Consider the following 16,001-nt stretch of genomic DNA (forward strand, 5'->3'; position numbering starts at 1 on the left):
TTTGTTAGGAAATATATTATGGCAATATGGTACCTTAATAGATAAGGTATTTCTGCTAGTAATAACTCCAAAAGAATGAAACTTGCTGGTACAAACGTAGGAGATGGTAAGCAAAACTGCAGGAAATTCCTATTTGAGCAAAGATTTTTGTATTAAAAGTCAGAACCAACACTTTTATAACTGGTTTTGGAGAACTCTTCCAGTATTAGGGGTGGCTTATTGGTTTTTAGTTTTACCCATGTAGACTAGATTTATTTCTAGTTAGCAGGTTACATTGGAACATACTTTTAAGCAAGAACGGGTGGGGAATAGGAACCATATTTACAGTCAAAGGAAATTTCTTCATCTAAAAGGAACTCCTTCCTATTTTAATTTTAAACAATATTAACTTTTTAAATACCAGGTATGCAAAAATACACATTCCAATTATTGCATCAGTGTCTGAACATCAACCTACGACTTGGGTGTCTTTCTTCTTTGATCTACATATTCTTGTGTGTACCTTCCCAGCAGGCCTATGGTTCTGCATTAAAAATATCAACGATGAAAGAGTATTTGGTAAGAGATTTTTAATCAATACTTTGATTTGGAACAATTGTTTATTTTCTTTATTGAGATTATCACTTTAAAGTTTTATTTCTCTTTGCTGGGGCTATGCATATTCTAGATAAATTTCTTCTCTTATTTTGTGTAAGTGTTTAGCCAAGAAAAATTCTGTGAATTTGCATTATGTATATACTCATTAACTGTTTTAATTGAGAACTAGTATATAAATTTTTCATTCAATTGATGATGTTTTCTGAGAGAGTAATGTTATTTATAGACCATGGCTGAGAATTGGAAATTATAACTTTGTTGACAATATAGTCTTTATTTTCTATATTAGATCTGATTACATAGGAAGAAGTTCGCAGGGGCATCCATTGCCCGAATTTCAGTGTAAACAGATGTAAAATTTCATCTTTAAGTAAACACCCTCTTCACTGATAGATTTGTATATATTTCCAACTAAAAAGACAGTAATACAAACTATTTTAATGACATTTGAAATATAAGTGGGCAAAATAAGCAGATACCAGAGACCTTTACAGGATTCAGTCATCGCAAGAAGTATACTGTGGCTGTTTTGCACATGTTAAAACGTGAAACTTTAAAAAGGTTTTTAACATGCACAGGGTCACACAATCAGATAATTTGTAGTACCAGGACTTGAACCTGTACAAGTATGATACATGAACCATGAGTGACACTCAAGTTACTCTTTCAGAGTAAAGTCAGGAGAGAAAAATAGCACTTGTGCAAGTTATATAACGAAGGATGGTATTCCTTCTTGCCCTGTTTATATAGATCAGTGGGCTCTGGATAAGGCCGTATTAATATCCCGTCATTAAGAAGGATTTAGCTTAAACATTTGCCCACCTCATTACTCAGCAGTCCCAATCCCAGGTATATACATACCCAAGAGGAGTGAGTGCTATGGCCAACAAAGGACATGTTTAAGAATGTACATAGCAACTTTATCCATAGTAGCCCCTAATTAGAAACATTCCAAAGATTATCAGCAGTAGAGTAGATTAATAAATTCTTACTTGTTTGTACAATGTAGTATAACACGCAATTAATCAAAGAATAGCATGGGTAGAGACACCTGATGGGCAGTTCAATCAGTTGAACAACCAACTCTTGATTTCGGCTCAGGTCATGATCCCAAGGTCATGGGATCCAGTCCCCCATTGGGCTTTGCGCTGGGCGTGGAGTCTGCTTAAGATTCATTCAGTTCATTCTCTCTCTCTCTCTTTCCCTCTCTTTCTCTCCCTCTCCCCCCTTCCATCCCCCACCTTCGTGCGCACTCTCTCTCAAAACAAAAACAAAAGAATAGCATGGGTAAATAAAGAAAAACAATACAGAAGAGAACTTTTTTTTATATAATTTCATTTTTAAGAAGTTCAAGAATAAAATCTGAATTGATGTTTTAGAAGTCCAAATCCAAATAGTGATTACCCTTTTTGGGGTGGGGGGGAGGTGCGATAGCAGCTATGAAGTGGGAAGAGGCATGAGGGTTCCTTCTGAGGGAGATATATACAGGAGTCCTATATTTTGGTATTGGTGGTAATTACATAGATGTGTGGGTATGTAAAAATTCATTGAGCTATACATTTAAGGATATGGTGTAATGAATCTATTTTTTAGTCAAAAAATTAGTTTCAAATGAGATACGAGTTCTTAAATCTCTTGACAGTAACTTTACAAGTTCCTCCTTCGGTTAATAAGTTATATTCTTCTCATCCCATTCTTTTTTTTTTTTTTTGTGTGTGTGTGTGTGTGAGAGGCCAAAAATTGAGAGGGGCAAAGAGATCCCATGACGGGGAGAGAGAGAGAGAAAGAGAGAGAAGCAGAGCTCACCTGAAGCAGGGCTTGAGATCACAACAGGATCATGACCTGGGCTGAAGTCAGATGCTTAACCAACTGAGCCACCCAGGCCCCTCATCCTATTCTTACTTTAAAGCAGGCTGTATACCAGATACTTGTACTGGCTTTTCGTTGACTATTTGCTTCTGTAAACTTATTGAGCCTAATAATATAATTCACCCAATATGTTTTCATCTGTCAGCTGTGGATTTCCTAATATGTGATGCTATCGACGAATAATGAATTGTCTTCTTTCCCATAATTAAATTTAAATCATGATACATTTGCCTAAAACTGTTGATATGTAATGTTTAGTCCATTTGATTTACAATTTCTAAATATGACTATTGAAACAGTCAGTCAGTATTAATCAGTTTAAAAACAATTAGCTCTTTTATGAGATGTTTGTCTCTTTTTAACTTTGGCTTATTTTTAGCTTTGGTAGCATTAAATATTGAGTTGAGTTTCCTGTGAGCATCTTCTGAAGTGTCATAAGAGAACTTGTCTTTGCAGTTGCTCTGTATGCAATCAGTGCTGTCTATTTTGCTGGAGTGATGGTGCGGCTGATGTTGACTTTGACTCCGGTCGTCTGTATGCTATCTGCAATTGCCTTCTCAAATGTTTTTGAGCACTATTTGGGGGATGACATGAAAAGGGAAAACCCACCTGTGGAAGACAGCAGTGATGAGGATGATAAAAGAAACCCAGGAAATTTGTATGATAAGGTGGGAATCTAAGTAAGGCCTTTAAAATTTTTAAGTATCTTATGTTTTCTACCATGGTAAAAACTATACATATTAAGAAAAAGGATTTAGACAGCCTGTGACATTTCTAGTTGGTCTTGACTGTTTGCCTCAGAATTTGAATCCTGTTTGGTCTTTTAGCTTGAAGAATATATGATGCAATCACAGAAGGAATTCTCATTTCTTATTGTCAGGTTTTCTCTAAAACTTCTCCACTTTTAAGAGGAAAAACCTTGTGCTCTATTTAGTTACATAAAATTTTGCATTTCTGAAGCTATGTGCACAAGTGCTTCTCCTTCAGATCCTTATTCAGTGTAAACTTTTTAAATATTTGGTTGATTGAAAAGTAAAATAAAGGGAAGAAAGCCTCTAGTTCGTTAGCAACAAGCAGTTGGCCAATATGATGTAATTCACTTTTAACCTCTCACGTAACAGCAGGAGTATATTTGATTCAGGAATAGAAAAGACTTGTAAGAATTAGAGCACTTGCTTTGGATGACTGTTTTTGGTTTTTTTGCTTTGTTTTGTTTTTTTGTTTTTTATCCCAAGTTGTTACTTATTTTCACGAGGGTGGGGGGAAAGAACCTTTCATGAAAAAATACGGAATGCTTCAGGAATATGCATGTCATTCGCACAGGAGTTATACTAATTTTCTCCATGTTGTTCCAGTTTTAGTACATGTGCTGCCGAAGCAAGCACTTGGATGACATATTAAACTTTACTGTTTGAATATTAACTAGGTTTTTAAATACCAATAACCAGTGAAACTTCCTCGTGTAAATATTAACTTTAAAAGTCTTCATTTCATTATTATAAGTCCAATTATAACTCATACAGATTTGTATTAATAAAGCACATTCTTTTGTGGTGGTGGTTTTGTGTTTTGTTAACTAGCCTTGCAATTGAGAACGTATGAGTCTGTTCTTTCAGTTTTGGGTGGGATTTTTTGGTTGTTTTCAAAAATGTAATCTTCACAAGTCTGTTATTTTGGGGTTTTGGTAATTAGAAGATGGATTCTGATAATGCAGGCTTGTCTTATACTGAAGTCCTGTAGATCTGAATTGTAAGTGGACATTGTCATTTTCAGGACAAGAACTTCACATTTTCTAAGAAAAGGTTGCCAGAATGAGGCCTTTTGGTTATCTCCTTTTGTTTTGTTTTGTTTTGTTTTGTTTTGTTTTGTTTTGTTTCATTTGTATTTAAGTAAAACAGAAGGGCACCTGGATTTGAAAGCTTCTTACTGGAGATATTTTGCCCTGTAATCAGCTCCTGGAATGGGTAGTCTTCTCATTCACATTTAACTTTAGAATTTACCTTGATAATTTTTATAAAACCTTGCATCACCCACACAAGAATACCTGAGGATTGTACATTTTCATTCTCAAAGAATTAAATTGGTTTAACATTCTCCCAACATTTTCCCTGAGTGTTTTAATGAAGCAAGGCAAATGATGAACTAGTCTAACCAGTATTTTCTATCTTCAGGCAGGTAAAGTGAGGAAACATGTAACTGAACAAGAAAAAACTGAAGAGGGGTTAGGTCCTAATATAAAAAGCATTGTCACCATGTTGATGCTGATGCTATTGATGATGTTTGCAGTCCACTGTACTTGGGTCACAAGCAATGCCTACTCCAGTCCCAGTGTGGTCCTTGCCTCTTATAATCATGATGGGTAAGAAAGTAACTTGGCTACAAAAGGATTTTATACCTACTTTTTTTTTTTTTCTGTCTCAAAAGATAGAATGATGTTTGTGAGGCTCTGCATTTGAACCTACCACGTTTTTCTTTCAAACCCCACCCCCGCCCCCCCTGCAACCCCATACACCCTTCCACCCCAGCTTCTGCTTCACTTGGGTACTTAGACTTACAGAGTATCAGGCCCCTACTAAACCAGAATCTGCTCTTTTTTTTTAAGATAGCCAGGTGATTTGTGTGCATATCTAGCTCTTCATGGACATTTCCCGTCCTCTTGTTGAGGCTTTTAAAACATGAGATTGTTTAATGGTTCAGCGCCTCAAGATTTTAGATTACCCTCTTCACATTTAAGATCTTATTTACAAGAATATTGTGATTCTTTTCAGCACGAGGAATATCTTAGATGATTTTAGAGAAGCTTATTTTTGGCTAAGGCAAAATACAGATGAACACGCCCGAGTGATGTCTTGGTGGGATTATGGCTATCAGATAGCTGGAATGGCTAATAGAACTACTTTGGTGGATAACAACACCTGGAATAACAGCCACATAGCACTGGTAAGAATTTGATAAAAGATCAAAAATTCCAAATCCTTAGCAGTCAGGCTTCACTTGTGATTAAGTAGAGAATGTGGGTAAAAGTATTCTTTCCTGAATTCTCAAAATAACTCTTCACACATTTATTGAACAAAGCGAATTCCAGGTATGCTTATATATTTTGTTTTTAAGAATGGTATTTACTCGGGGTGCCTGGCTGCCTCAATCTATAGAGCAAGCGACTCTTGATCTCAGGGTCATGAAGTCAAGCCCCACGTTGGGCATGGAGCCTACTTAAAAATTTTTTAAAACAGGAAAACGAAATGGTATTTATCTAAGTTTCATTCAGAATTGTAGACTGAATTATTTGCAAGGATGTAAAGCCAAAGGTACTGCATTGTATGGGCATGTAAATTATGTCCATTCAAATAAGTAATTTGCATAAATTAAGGTAATCCCCTCTCGGTTCTCTGAAGATTTTAAATAGATAATGGATGTTAACCAAACGAGTTCTATTTGTATTAGCATTGTAGCTAATCATTGGACATCCGGTAGACTGAGAAGAATATATTTGTACCAGCTAGGTCGCTGGTCATCCCTGGCCTCGCACTTCTGAGAAACTGTATTTCTATTAAGTTTGCCTGCTTTTATATTAAAATATTAATTTCATGAAACTTAACTATTAGAACATGTATTCAGATTTTGACATTCCTGCTGTAATTGGCTCTGTTAAGTGAGGTGCTTATAAATCTTGGTAAATTTGTTGAATTCATAGCAGATCATTTCTTTCAAAAGAATTCCATGTAAATCAATGTACATTCCATCCAATGTACATTTTTATTTTTAAGTGTATTGTGGGACTAAATATATACATTCTCATTTTTTATTCTATAGGTAGGAAAAGCTATGTCTTCAAACGAAACAGCAGCCTACAAAATCATGAGGAGTCTGGATGTAGATTATGTTTTGGTTATTTTTGGAGGAGTTATTGGCTATTCTGGTGATGACATCAACAAGTTTCTCTGGATGGTTAGGATAGCTGAAGGGGAACATCCAAAAGACATTCGGGTAAGAAGCTAGATCATTGCATATGTGTGAAAGGCAGCTTCCAGTGTCCAAGTAATTTTCTTATGCTAATTGTATAATATTTGTTTTTGTCATCTTATGCCCCAAATTCGTCCCTCACTCTTACTTTACTATTTATTAAAAATGTACTGTGAGCATTTTTCCAGGTTTAAGACTTTTGAAATTCACCCCTGGGTACTTCTATTCTCCCCTACAAAACAGTCCTTTCTTAAGACTCTTGCTTTTTACTCTGTCACAGCCTCTCACTTCTGCCCCTTTTTTCCACTTCCATTGTTTCCACTCTGATACTAACCCTTATGATTGTAAACCCGAAATAGGATGGTAACCTTGAAATTGCTGTCTTTGCCTTAATCTTGCTTCCTCTCCCTATCTAACATGACATTGATCATGTCACTTTCCAGCTTAAAAGCCTTCAGTAGATTAAGGGCCTTGAAATCAGAGAGACATGAGTTGCAACGAAAACCCTGCACTGTCAGCTTGGTGCTATGGACCGCTTATTTTTGGCCAGTCGGTATCACATGCTTGAAGCGCTAGGTCTCATTCTTGGTTCTGGTGTTATAATGCTGATTAAGGTAGCCTAAGATCATCACTGATGGGGAGACCGGGAATAGTTAATTTGTGGTGCCCTTATGAAAATTTTGTGGTAACGTGGATGAAGCTCAGCCTGGTGGTTGGTATGAAATAATCTCTGTAATGAAGCAGTGGTATAAGATCCAAACTCCTTAGCTGGGAATGTAAACCCCTTAATGCTTCAGTTTCCTGTGCTGGCCTCTTATCCCTCTGCCGACTTTTTTCCATCTCAATCTACTCTAGCCCATGAAATTTGCCTTGTGGTTTCTTTCTTTGACTTATACCTGTACTTATATACTCTTCTCTTTCTTGAATACTTTCCCCACCACATTTGTGTCCACTTTCCAGAAGCCCTTCTCTGGTGCATCTGGGTATTTATTCATCATCAAATCACATGTAGCCTGTTCTTTTAGTAGATTTAAGCTATATCTCCCTCTCAGTTGTGAGCTCATAGAGGATTGGCACCCATCATTGTGGTTTACATGATGAAGGGACAAAAGATGAGAGTAAGATTCACCAGTGACCCAGAATAAAAGAACCTTTCGGGAAAGTGTGTGTATGTGTGTCAAATGACAGGGACAGAGTAAAGTGCTCGATTTTCTGTTCAAATGTAAATGCTCTGATGTTTTCCCTTCAATATGATTTTAAAACATTACTTCATTGTATTAATCTTAATTTTCCCAGTACATGATTTCATATGTGGATTTGCTTTTTAACAGTGTTAAAATTGTGACATATGATAGCTCCAGTTTCCATGCTTTTTAAATTTAGTGTTTTTGAAATTTGAGAATAGTTAATACATTCACATTGTTCAAAAAATAAAATATAAAGAGATACACAATAATAACCTAACCCCTCCTCCAAGAAAAGCAAAAGTCCATGGTGATCACTTATTATTTTCTTGTGATTCTTATTCAAGCAGGTAAGCAGTACCAAAATACATATCTTGTTTTTGCTTTTTTCACTTCGCAGTAGATCTTGGAGATCTTCCCGTATTAGAATATGGAGAGCCTTCTCCATTCCTTTATTGCATATTTGCACAGTGTGCTTTGTTGTGTGTGCGCACCATGATTCCTTTAACCTTTCCCTACTGGTGGACATTTAGGTTTTTTCCAGGTTATGTTAAATTTATAAATTAATCTTCTAATACCATGTTTTTTTCAGGTGTAACTAAATACAGCTTTTCAAAGATATTTCAAAAGCTGCCTCTATAAGGGGAAATAAAGGGGGAAACTGGTAGCTTTGAATCTGTTATACTGAACTGACAGAAATTTAATTTCTTTCTTATAGGAAAGTGACTATTTTACCCCACAAGGAGAATTCCGTGTAGACAAAGCAGGATCCCCCACGTTGTTGAATTGTCTTATGTATAAAATGTCGTACTACAGATTTGGAGAAATGCAGGTTGGTTATATCAGTTCTTACATAATCTTCTTCAAAGGAATAGTTTTAAAGTAGTCTTGTTTGTCTCTAGAAAACAGGATAATGAATGTTACAATTGTGCTGTGAAGAAAAATGTGCTTATCTATAGATTCCGTCTCCCCACCCCTTAAATTTAGATTTCTGAAACTATGAAAAGTTAGGGAGAGAATTTTTTAGAACAAAGATTTCTTTCCAACATATCAACACTAGGCTCAGATCCCACCTTTGCTTGCCATCTCACCTTTTGACCTCGTGCCTTTGGAAGACATTGTTCTACAGAGAAGTCTTCTAGGTAGGAAACAGTGTGATCTTGAGTAGGCTACTTTGCTGCTGGGTGGGGAGTAGCCTGAAATTAAAGAGTTTAGTTACATAGTCACTTCAGATACTAGTTCTATCCCTGTTCTGTTATCATAACTAGTTAGGACTATCTGGGTGAGAGTTTCCTAGGATATTAGAATGATGTGGGTACAAAAGCTTAAGGGTCCATAAAATGAGTGAATGTGCAAAGAAACATGGTGGCAAAAAGAAAACACTGGACCTCCTGCCATAGTACCTCAGTTTCAGATTCCGCTCTGGCTGGACAAGTCACATTCCCTGGACTCATTTTTTTCCTCGTCCGTATAATGGGAGTTGGACTGATGACTTGATTTCTGAGGTCTTTTATAGCTCTTAGATTGCATGACTGCAATGCCAAGTTACATCTTCATACTGAGATTTCAGTGAATACTGCCCAATTTCATATTGCTTTCTGATAAGCTGATGCTAGAAGATAGAGGAAAAATTGCTTGTCGAACTTTATACAAATACCAGGAGTCAAGATAATTATTAGAATTATTAGAATTATTCTGTAGGTGGCTTTTGTTTTTCCATTCTCCTGGTTGTTTTTTTGTTTTTTGAAGTACAGTTGGCAACACAGTGTTACATTCGTTTCAGGGGTACAACATAGTGATTCCACAAGTTTAGTTGTTATACTCACCAATGTAGCTGCCATCTGCATACAGGGCTATTACACAGTACCAGTGATGATATTCTCTATATTCTGTAGGTGGCTTTGAGAAAATAGACAATTTTACTACTGGATTTAGGGCTTTGTTTATGTTTTGATTTTTTTTTTTTTTTTTTTTTGAAGGCAACTGCTTGGTCTCTACACTCACATAAGAACGGACCACTTAAGTCATGATAACTGGCTACTTTAGAAAATGGGTCAAAGATTAGTTTCTCTGGTCATTAATGATAGCATTAAAGGACTTTTCTTTCATTTTGGGGGGGCTATCCTTTAAATTATTAACAGTTTTAAGCCATGTTTCTACCATGTGCTCATTCTGATGCGTTCCATAGTCAAGAATAGTAAGTGCTTAAGATAGGAGGATAACTTTTCTATTGTGTAGATCTGCAAGAACAATTTATTCCCTTATTAGAGTTTGTTTTGTTTTAAAGTTGAATTTGCTCATGCTCTGTGTGAACATAAACTTAGTCTGAGAATTTCTTAAAATCTTCTCCCCTCCCCCCATTTTTTCCTCTTTTCATTCCTCATAAATCCTCCCGTGGTTTGGCTTTTCTAACTTCCTTTATAGTTCCCACTTTCTGGATGTAGTATCGCTGCTTACTTGTGCATTTATTTAACAAATAACACTGGGGAGATAAAGCCACCCTCTGAATAAGATAAAGTCATCATGCAGCTTACATCCTGGTGGAGGATACAGGTAACTTTAAAAATAAATAAAACATTTTAGCAGTGAATGCTAGTAGAGTAAAAGATAAGGAAATAATGGAGGAGACTTCTCAACCACCAATTTCAAGAAAATATTTCCCTGAATAGATGGTGTTGGGCTGAGACCAAATGATAGAAAGGAATCAGCCTAGCGGAAGAGCTGAATGAAGAACTTTCAGGCTGAGAGAATCGACTCGTGCAAGGCCCTGAAACAAAAGAAGTCCCTCTGTGTGTTTCTCTGTAAACCTATAAAAAGGGCTTTGATGGATCTCATTTGGCTGTTTTGGGTTTTTTAATGCCCGCAGGCTGCTCATCTACTCTAAGGGTGCAGTGCAATTCTAATTCTGCTGTATTTAATTTCTCTCTTCCTGAGTTCTTCCTATCTAGTTAGCAACATCTGAGAAATGTTACAAGATACTACTCTGATTCTGTTTTCCTAGTTTAAAGGGAGAGAGTTTCACTCATTAGAACATTTACATCTGAATGTTTTCTAATATGGTTAACATCCCATACTAATGTCACTTTTGCAGCTGGATTTTCGTACACCCCCAGGTTTTGATCGAACACGTAATGCTGAGATTGGAAACAAGGACATTAAATTCAAACATTTGGAGGAAGCCTTTACATCAGAACACTGGCTTGTGAGGATATATAAAGTGAAAGCACCTGATAACAGGGAGACACTAGACCACAAACCTCGAGTCACCAACATTTTCCCAAAACAGAAGTATTTGTCAAAGAAGGTGGGTGCCAAGGGAAGTCATTACTGAAAAACAATTACTAAAAATTCCTGGTAAATTTTAATTTGCTAGATCTCTGTAGACTATGGCTTATCTACAAAGTAAGTATCAAGCTAGCCTCCTAAGGCCATTCCTTTCAAACTGAGCACTTGAGATATCTCAAGCAGCAGCCTTTTTTGGTTAGCATAGTGGTTATTAGTAAACTGAGGTGAGGTTTTCCAGAGGCATTCTGGCTTTTAGTTTGGGTGATTCCAATTAGTAAGACTTATTTGAAAGTAAGATAGGTCTGTGGCCATCACTTTCTAAGCTTTTATGAAAGTAAAAATGCCAGATACCCAAGTACAGTTGCAATTGGTTTATCTTTTGGTCAAAGCTAATTTATATTGCATTTTCATGTTCCATTCTTAATATGTTGTTGTTCATTGACTAAAAACTAAGTTTGAATTGGTCAAGTGCTGAATTTTTGAAAAAATCATTTCTCTTAAGATAATTATTTTTAAATGTAATGATCATGACAAAATTGTAGACAGGAATTATGATGATGAGACTATTATAGTCCCTTTGTAAGCAATATTTAGTAAGATATGAAGTATTTTATTGAAGGTCATTATTGCTCACTTAAGCCAAATAGATCTAATCTTAGCTCTAAAAGGCACTAAAAATGACTATTTACGTAGGTTGCTCTCTATGGGAGATGGGAAATAATGAGCCGGTCAAGTAAAATATTAAGGTTGCATTTTACGGGACTACGCTTATAATAGTAATTATTGGACCCATTTCAGTCGTAAGTCTTGAAAGATGCTTAGGTTCAGTTTACATTGTTCAGAATTTTTTTTTAAATCATTAAAACAATTGTCTTTCCCTTTGCATTACTTAAAATGTATTCGAAGTCGATTATTTCAGTGTGTGCTATGAAAGTGCTGAATATTAGCTGTATGATATATAAATAAGAGCTTTTTAAATTAGTACCTTCTGTCAGATACAGATCACTATATCTAGACTGATATATTTAAATGTGGAGCTGACATGCAATGTGTTAGTCCTATCACATTCACTTAACAGTCTTTTTGTACAGCACATGACAAATGATCTGGTTTTTTATAGTCATGTGGCAGGAGAAACTGGTGAGTCACATCAGTGCAGAAGTCAAAGCAAATGGTGCTAGTCTCAAGGCAGTTACTCCCGAGACCTCTAAGCCCAGTTAAGGCCTACCCTTTCTGAGAAACGAGGCCACTGAAATTGCTGTCTAGCTGATGATAGTGGGTTTTCTGAATCTGACCTTCCTTCTCTTCCCGTCGTTTCCCCCAAATCAGCAAATGAATGGATCAGTAAAAATTGTCTGCCTTGTGTGCCCAAAACATATATTCTAGTAGCCAACAACATGGATTTTGAAGTTTGGGTTGCCATGGCTTTATGTTCTGTTTTATACTGCACTAGAGGAATATTTGATTTCCTCCCTTAAGTCTCCAGCCTCTTCTAACCCAGTGCTTTAAATCACCTGTGTGAAAAAATTAGCACTTTTTTTCAGTATCAGTGGAGATATGTCAGAGTGGAGACCCATGTGTCTTTATGATTTATCTTCTAAATTTTTTGCAATAAGTTCTACCACCACATTTGTGTAGCGATTTGTTTCTTACACCAGAAAACATCTGTTGAAAGTATTTTAGTGGGATCCTGAGGTGTTTAGAAAAATGTTATTTTTTAAAGATCTGTGAAACTCAAGGAATGTTACAGCTTTTTTTTCCCCTTGGTGTTTGGTTTTCACTTTTTAAATTATTTTTCTGCCTGAATTGGGAGGATGTGCCAAGTAATTCTATTGCTCTTTCATCTTTGTAGATAGGTACAATCGCTCTCACTTTACACATACCAAAACTAAGTTAATTTGATTTCTGACACGCAGCTAATTCTTGGAGGCTACACCAGGAGTAGCATTAACATTTCCTGATTCCTTAGTCTAGTGTTCTATTCTGTCGTGCCTGGAAGTGTGAGTAATTCTTACAGCTAGGCATTTAGTGTGTTGAGAGGGGAGGGAGGGGCTCATTTACCTGGAGGTGAGGAATGTATGCTGTGCATTTGAGGAATGCTCTGGGTAGTGCTTTCATCTGAAAGCTAGGAACCTAGTCCAACTTATCTTGGATCCCTCTGCATCCTCAGCATAGAACTGTTATTAGTGTTCATCGATTGTTCAAGGAGGCAGCCAAGAGAAGAACTCTTAAGGGCTTATTAAGACAGTCTTTGTCACAGCGCTGTCAACCATGTGTGTATATATTATTCTGGGAGAAACCTGCACTAATACCACATGTTCTGTTTTCTTTTTTAGACTACGAAAAGGAAGCGTGGCTACATTAAAAATAAACTAGTTTTTAAGAAAGGCAAGAAACTATCTAAGAAGACTGTTTAAATGCACTGTTCGGGTTCCTAACTTGAAGCAGTTGTCCTTGTGAGAACCGGTCTTTGCCTTTAGCTCATGTCATGTTTCACAACGGAGGGTACAGAACCATCACTGGTCCAGATTAATGTACAAAATTTTCTGGCAATGCCTGATTTAAAAACTAAAATTGGCTTATTGAGAACAGCTATTTTCTATTTGTAATGTGAAGCAAGACAGAGCACTGCTGTAAATGTCTAACAGCAGGTTTTTTTTATTGGTACATATTATCCTTCAAATCTGAGAATTTGGACTAATTGCACCAAAGAACCCTCTAATTTGGTCCCTGGCACATGCATACTTGTCAATGTTTTTATTTTTTACGAGACCTACATTTTCTCTGAATTACCCAAATAGCAATATGTAAAATACAAATGACAAAATGTGATGTGATTCTCTTGAACCAGTAAACTAGTACAGGTCTGAGAAAGAGGTATTAGAAAAGTAATTATACTTCCTTGAACTATATTTATTTTCATGTTTCTCCAGTGCAAAGAATGTTTCATCAAATGTCCATTTTCTGTTGCTTACTGTTTGCTCTAAGAAGCTGCTGTTTCAAAGATGGACCTCTGAGTAACTAATTGATGCAAATAGTTTTTTACGTTGACACATTATTGCTGCTGTTAGCAGTTGTTTTCACCAGGTACTTACAGAGCAGATCTCATGCATTGTTCATTCAAGGGCTAGATTTATATCCTTCGGAAGGCATGGCAACCGCACAGGAGGTTTCCTGCCGGGATCGGGTTTGGTATCACTGAGATGAGCACTATGTTTACATGCAAAAGATTAAGGGGGAAAAAACCCTTAAAGTGGACAGGTATCCAGAGTTCCTTTTCTGTGACTCTTCAAAATGATAAAGGATTTGTAAACTTTGCCTGGATTTGTCTTATTTTCTAGTAGTTTCACCTTTCACAATGATTTTATCTTCTGCTCCATGTTTTTTTTTAAATTCCTGAAGCATTTGATGAAACACTCTTTAATGCTATATGCATTTTCTTACTTTTATTAAAAATGTGACAATTGTCAAAAAATGCACTAAAGTATAAATGGAGATTGAACATGTTCATTTTCCAGCTTATAGGCAACTTTATATAGACTTGAAAATTTTCTCCAGTTGTTTAGTAAAAGTGAAAGAGAAAGGGTTTTTCCTGCCACAGGATATAACTTTTTTTTATATAAACAAGCATAACTTGCCACTGCTTTTGGTGGAAAAGTGCAGAATAGTATGTACCTTTTATGAAGAAAAGTGTCATTTACAATATTCAGTGAGAATGTTACTGCTGATTTTCTTTTCCAAAGTGTAGAATATACTTTGATTTATAGAATTCATTTTTGACCCAGATGATGGTTCTTTTACAGACCAATAAAATGGCTGAACATTTTCACAAAGTGTAACTAAATCTGGATTTCTGATACCTTGTCATTTGGGGGATTTTATTTTACTTTGTTGCTTTAAGATTCAATGCAGAGAAGTTGTTGACTGTAGGGGAAATAAAGTTAATTCAAATTTTGTGTTAAGTGTTGTCTTTTACAAAAATTTTCTTTTTGAAAGGAGTTACAGAGTACCGAACATGTAATTCCTTCCTTGTTCACTTTTACAAAGGTTTCAGAGAATATGCGTACAGTAGTCCTCCCTCCTTGTTTGTGGTTTTGCTTTCCTCAGTTTGTTGCCCGAGGCCAACTGTGATCCAGAAGCAGATGATCCTCCTTATGATGCGTCTTCAGAAGGTCACTAGTAGCCTAACATGCCTCACAATACCTGCGTCATTCACCTCACTTCATCTCACGTAGGTATTTTATTCTCTCACATCAGCACAAGAAGGGTGAGTACGGTACAATAAGATGTTTGGGGGGGGGGGGAGAGAGAGACCACATTCACATAAATTTTTATTACGTAATTTATAATTTTGTTGATAATCGCTGTGCCTAATTTATAAATGAAATTTCATTATAGGTATGTATGTGTAGGAGAAACCAATTATAGAGGGTCGGGTACTGTCCGCATGGTTAGGCATCCACTGGGGGTCTTGGAACGTATTCCCCCACAGATGGCGGGGGAGGGCGTTGTAGAAAAAAAAGTCCTAGATTAGTTGGGTCTAGACCTACTGTTTTAGTTTTCCTTCTTTCTGCTTCAGAATTCAAATCAGATTTTGACTTTCTACGAGTGAAGGGGGGAATGTACCTAGCCAAGTAGGAACTTCATCTCCATTTAAAGGAGTCTAGATGTTACTTACACAGTCTTCATTGTAGAATTTTCTCAGTAAGAGCAAGAATGATGATCTTCCACCTGCCTCACTTTTAGGGAACACCATTTTGGCTCAGTGGTTCAGTAAAACACCATACTGTAACCCCATTTGTGGTTTTATTACAGCACTAAGTGAAATTATAGTAGTTTAAATACATTGGAATATTCGGTAATTGGCTCAAAACAGTCTTTAGATCTCTGAATTCATGTATGATCACTAACACCAGATATCACAGAGGGAGGTATTAAAGATCATAGCCTTGAAGTTTTAGGCCATAAAACAGTTTTTGTTCCACATTTTAGAATCGAACAAAGCTGAGTGCTTTTGGGTATAAATAAGGCAGTGGGGCAGCAAATCCAAAGATAAAAATTCAGTTTTCAGACATAACATTATTACCTACCCAAGTGTGCATT

The 16,001-nt window shown here is 36.4% G+C and overlaps 1 protein-coding gene and 1 non-coding gene across 2 annotated transcripts in view; one reads left to right on the forward strand and one right to left on the reverse strand.

Annotated features, from left to right (window-relative positions):
• Positions 1–14,860, forward strand: part of STT3B (STT3 oligosaccharyltransferase complex catalytic subunit B) — a 105,921-nt gene extending 91,061 nt beyond the window's left edge. Inside the window, exons 9-16 of the mRNA XM_023260648.2 lie at positions 404–558; positions 2,923–3,134; positions 4,638–4,825; positions 5,235–5,406; positions 6,280–6,453; positions 8,332–8,445; positions 10,705–10,917; positions 13,235–14,860. Coding sequence (XP_023116416.1) covers positions 404–558; positions 2,923–3,134; positions 4,638–4,825; positions 5,235–5,406; positions 6,280–6,453; positions 8,332–8,445; positions 10,705–10,917; positions 13,235–13,315 — 1,309 coding nt within the window. The 3' untranslated portion in view covers positions 13,316–14,860. The remainder of the gene's footprint in view (positions 1–403; positions 559–2,922; positions 3,135–4,637; positions 4,826–5,234; positions 5,407–6,279; positions 6,454–8,331; positions 8,446–10,704; positions 10,918–13,234) is intronic.
• Positions 3,747–3,851, reverse strand: LOC111556409. The gene has a single exon (XR_002735891.1). It is a non-coding gene; the product is annotated as a U6 spliceosomal RNA (small nuclear RNA).
• Positions 14,861–16,001: the final 1,141 nt, after the last annotated feature.

This window comes from Felis catus, chromosome C2, assembly GCF_018350175.1.
Source record: "Felis catus isolate Fca126 chromosome C2, F.catus_Fca126_mat1.0, whole genome shotgun sequence".
NCBI classification, from domain to species: Eukaryota; Metazoa; Chordata; class Mammalia; order Carnivora; family Felidae; genus Felis; species Felis catus.